The sequence below is a fragment of the Coffea eugenioides genome, chromosome 9 (assembly GCF_003713205.1).
Source record: "Coffea eugenioides isolate CCC68of chromosome 9, Ceug_1.0, whole genome shotgun sequence".
NCBI lineage: Eukaryota > Viridiplantae > Streptophyta > Magnoliopsida > Gentianales > Rubiaceae > Coffea > Coffea eugenioides.
Genome location: NC_040043.1, coordinates 3,066,024 through 3,071,006, shown reverse-complemented (window position 1 = coordinate 3,071,006; position 4,983 = coordinate 3,066,024). Strand labels below are relative to the sequence as shown.

Genomic DNA, 4,983 nt, shown 5'->3' with positions numbered 1-4,983 from the left:
TATAATATTTTTTTATATAATGCATGTGAAATTTTAAAAAAATCATTAAAAAATATATTTATATAACATCGTAAGTCAAATCACATTTAGAATAAAATCTATATCCAATGCTCAAAGGCAAATTCAGTCGTAAAATTGCACTCGAGAGCAAAACGGGCTCGTTTCGCAGCTCCATCACTTCCAAGTCATTCGTAATTCAACGGACGACCTGCTTAAATGATTCCATCCTTCCAAGCTTAGTTCAAAGTACAACGTCAACGTCTGGGACTAATTAATAATAATTACATGTAACGAAGAAATTAATCATAGGCAAATTAAACAAAGATTTCTGGTCTGACGACACCATTAGCTTCTTGTAACCAGTAGTCTGACTCTGTAAGGTCTCATCATCACGGCAGTTCTTCAAAAGTAAGACATATGTCCAACTAATCAACCCCGACATCTTTGCCACGCGTAACCGTACACCGCGAAAACCCAACGGCCCCGCAACTTCTTCCAACCGCTCCTTTCCTCCCACGTGGATCCCCCGCGCTTTTTTTTTTTTTTAATCTTTTTTAGCTTTGTCGAGATTCATCAATTGCTTTGCTAGATTCACGGGCCCTGTGGAAAATAAATTGGGGGAGAAGAGAAGACAACTTGGCCCGTGCAACCTGTGAGGGTTTTATCTACCCTCAAAATTACCATATTTGTGGTGTACATCGATAAGTCCAACCCATTATTGCAACAGTTCTTTTGGTTTGCACCTTTTTTTTTTATAGAAGATGATAAGTGATAAGGAATGGCAACGTCAGTAGAGTAGACAAAGGCAAATCAGAACGCAGTTGAAAAAGCCATTTGTTTTCCTTACTGAATCTTTCTTTACACCTTAAAAAATAAAGACGAGTCGGCTGTCCTTATCAGTTATTTGTAAGCTTTTGGCTCCAGCTGCAGACATTATTATTGTTTACTCCAGGCCTCCAAGGAAAGCCTTTTAAAATTTCTTCCCGGAAGCAGATTCTTTTGATTGAAGCAGCAATAGAGAGAAATAAAGAGTGAAAGAAAGACGATATCAAACCATGGAAGAAGATGAAACAGAGGTTCTGCTATCAAAGTACAAGTCACTTCCTGCAGAAAACTCGTTCCACGAACACGAAGCCACCGTCGGACTGAAGAAGTTTACATCAAGTCCGGCATGGTTTTTTCTAGACCAGTCTAGTCTCTGGAGGGCAGGTCTTTCTTGGTCACTCTTCTTTCTTCTAACCATTGGTGTCCCTCTTGTATCCCACTTCGTCTTTGCCTGCTCAAGCTGTGATGGAGATCATGTGAGGCCTTTCGATTCGATCGTCCAATTATCGCTTTCTGTGTTTGCATCGCTATCTTTTATCAGCCTCTATTCTTTCACTCGCTCCTACGGTCTGAGAAAATTTCTGTTTCTTGATAAATTAAGTGATGAGAGTGAGAAAGTTCGACACGGCTATACCCTTCAGATTCATGTGAGTCACTTTCCATCCCTTTCTTCTTGTCTATTGAGTATATATTATACTGATTAACTATCGTTCTTGGTTTCTTTATTTGCTAATCTAAAAGGAACAGCTGGATTTTTAGCATAATAATTGAACTCTTGATGATTACTCCAATATGACGCTGGTATTTAAGAAAATCCTGAGTAATCCTTTCATATTCATTTTGGAAACCTTATGACACTGGTACTGACAGAATTCAGGTAGCTTCATATGAAAGCTGTGCCGCGTTCTAAGTTAGGCTGAATTTCTTCCTCTGGAAAGTCATCCGTTTCTGCTTGCTTCTAATTTTTGCTGCCACAACTTACCAACTTTAAGCTTATTTTTAAGCAACCTCAAAATTTTATCTTTAAACTGACACTGGCTTCTGAATCTAAGGCATAAATTCTGCCATTACAAGGTTATGATGCATAAAAAAGTACATCTTGAAGAAGTCTGTATGCAGATAGAATTAGGAACTGTCCTCACTTTTTTGACACAAAAATACTAGTATCCAATACTCGGATGGAGACATTTTTCCCAAATTTTAATTTCAGTGATTTGCGTGCTTAGTCTGCTGCTTCAGTTGCCGTGGATGAGCAACCACTAGAAAGAAGAAAAACAATGCTGTCCACGGAAATACTTTATCCTTTACATTTTCAGTAAGTAGCTGAACATGTTACAAGAATTTACTACTTTTACCAGCGAATCATATTTCTTTCCATCTCAAACTGCAAGTCGAATGGTAAAAATTCTTGACGTCTAGTGAATCCCATATACATACTTTTAATCGAATCAGATTTAGGCTACTTTTTCTATGTTAATGGAATTAGAATAGCATGCTTAAAATTGAAGGATAATGCCTATTGGTGGTGCAGAGATCACTGAAGATCTTGTCAGCATTTGTCCTTCCCTGCTTCCTGGCGGATGGTGTCTACAAGATATGGTGGTTTGCCTCTGGTGGAACCCAAATTCCCTATTTCTACAATGTCTACTTGAGCCACATCATTGTGTGCATACTGCTGTTGTCTTCATGGCTTTACAGGACATCAGTTTCCTTCCTTGTATGTGTCCTGTTCCGCCTAATATGCTACCTGCAGATCCTTAGGCTGGAGGACTTTGCACAGGTTTTCGAGAAAGAGTCTGATGTTGGTGCAATCTTGTTGGAACATCTCAAGATCAGAAGAAATCTTCGCATCATAAGCCATAGATTCAGACGGTTTATTTTGTCTTCTCTGATCCTTGTCACTGCCAGTCAATTTGCGTCTCTACTTGTAACAACTGAGTCCAGCTCCACTTTCAATATTTCTACTGCAGGAGAACTTGCGGTAATCCTTCATTTCCAACTCTTTACTTTGTCGAACTAATACTGTTTCATCGTTGTGTTAGCATTAACTGCATTGTCGTATATTTTGACATCTATCAACTTACTCTTGTGCAGTTATGCTCCATCACCCTGGTAACAGGCCTTTTCATATGCCTGCGTAGTGCAGCGAAAATCACACACAAAGCCCAGTCTGTTACATCTCTTGCGGCAAAATGGCATATCTGTTCCACTACCAATTCCTTTGATGACTTCGATGCTGAGACTCCTAGGTCTCCCATTACCTCAGATCAGGCCATATACACAGATTCCGATGCCTATTGTGACACTGATAACGAAGAAGGAGATGGAGATGATGAAATTGACAACACAAACATGGTTCCAGTTATACACACCGTATCCTACCAGAAGAGGCAAGCACTAGGTGAGTTACAATAGTTATTCCAGAGATGTTCCTTCTATCAACTTAATCTTAGTACCTGCAAGCCTGAACAACAAGGGTTTCTGGTTAAAACATCTTGCAGTGACATATTTTGAGCACAACAGAGCTGGAATTACAGTTTATGGCTTTATGCTGGATAGATCATGGCTTCACACCATTTTTGCCATCCAGTTGTCGCTTACGCTATGGATATTAAACAAGACAATTGGTATTGGGCAATAACTTCTCGTTGATCATCCACTCCTCTTCATTCTGTGCTTTGTGACAAAAGGGGAGTGGAGTCCCAAAATCACTCCTGAATGGTATTCCAAGTACCCTTGTACAGGTGGTGTTGCTGAAACAAAATTCAGGGCATTCTGTCTTCTCTTCTGCTAAATAAACGCCGATTGTTTCATTTTGGCAAACTTTTAGACGGTGCAATTTGAGAATCTGAAAAAGTTTTAGTTCGCAAATCTGAATGTACCAAAGAAAATGCCACCTTGTTGCCTAGGAGTGGGCACTTTAAGAGTTAAAACCTGCCTACTTGAACTGAGTGCAATGCAAGTTTGACCAATGTGGGCCGAGCGACTGCACATTCCTGGAATCAGGCTATATTATGGTTTGGACTGTGTAACAATTTCCGAATCCCAATCTGAGATTAGACTCTTGGAATTTTTATTTTTTTTTTGGCTTTTTGGCAATTGCGGTCTGCATTCAAACGTATAATGTAAGAATGAAGACCAATACCATGCCAAAATTAAGAGAACAGACCAAATATATGAAAGTGAAGTAAGCTATTTCTAGGACAGAACTCAAATATAAAAAAATTCAGTTTTACATCTACCTAAGGGCAAAGACTGGACCATTTGGTATGATATATAGCTGTAGTATGGTGTAAGAAAAATGATGTTGAGTGATTTATGATAATTCTCGTGTGATTATTACACGTTCACATACTAGCACAGTTCAAGCCTACCCACTAGTTTGCAACTCAGTGGCAATTGAATGAAACCTTTGCAAGAAATTAAGAGCTGATATACTTTGAGCAACCTATGCAGGTGTTAGTTACCATGTTGATTGAGATGATGTCGGAAAATGGAGTTCCACTACTCTTGAATGGTCGAGAATTTAAGCTGCACCCTGGCTATGATGAGTCCACCACTCGCAAGTAGATGTCAAATTCTGCTTATGATGAGTCAAATATACCGTCCATTTGATGCGAATCAATAGACATTCAACTATTTATTGCAATCATTATTAGCACAGGGCTTGTTCTCGATAACTTACAATGGGCGGATAAAGCTTTTTCTTAAGCTGAAAACTGTGTATGCTATGGGTGCCAAAACCATTATATCCGTCGATCAACCATGCAAGAAAGGCAACGATTTTTACCATCAACAATTTACTATATATCCTGAAACGTTAGTCGGCAAGAGTATTTCTATGTTGGATTCGATTAGATTACTGATAAAAGGAGAAGAGTTGAGTCAAAGAAGTATCGAACTGTGGTTTTCATATAGTTGATTACTTGTGTTACTTGAAAGATAATTAATGACTTCTAAAAACATCTTTCCTTTTTTTTTTCTGACACAAAATCTTGTTACTGAGTTTCTTTGGAGTTGAGATGCTCTGCTATTGTGGGCTTCAACTCATCCCAGATCAATGCGAACTTTGTCATGGAGCAGTGGAGACCATAGACCATCTCTGTTCTGATTGTCCCACATCTAGGAGAGTTTGGCAGAAATTGCAGAGGGTTTGCC

General features: G+C 39.0%; 1 protein-coding gene across 1 annotated transcript; it reads left to right on the top strand.

Annotated features, from left to right (window-relative positions):
- The first annotated feature begins 817 nt into the window (after window positions 1-817).
- LOC113783111 lies at window positions 818-3,906 on the top strand. The gene is made up of 4 exons (XM_027329148.1): window positions 818-1,472; window positions 2,357-2,806; window positions 2,920-3,226; window positions 3,327-3,906. The coding sequence occupies exons 1-4, from the start codon at window positions 1,056-1,058 to the stop codon at window positions 3,464-3,466; spliced, it is 1,314 nt and encodes a 437-aa protein (XP_027184949.1). The 5' UTR covers window positions 818-1,055; the 3' UTR covers window positions 3,467-3,906.
- The last annotated feature ends 1,077 nt before the right edge of the window (window positions 3,907-4,983 follow it).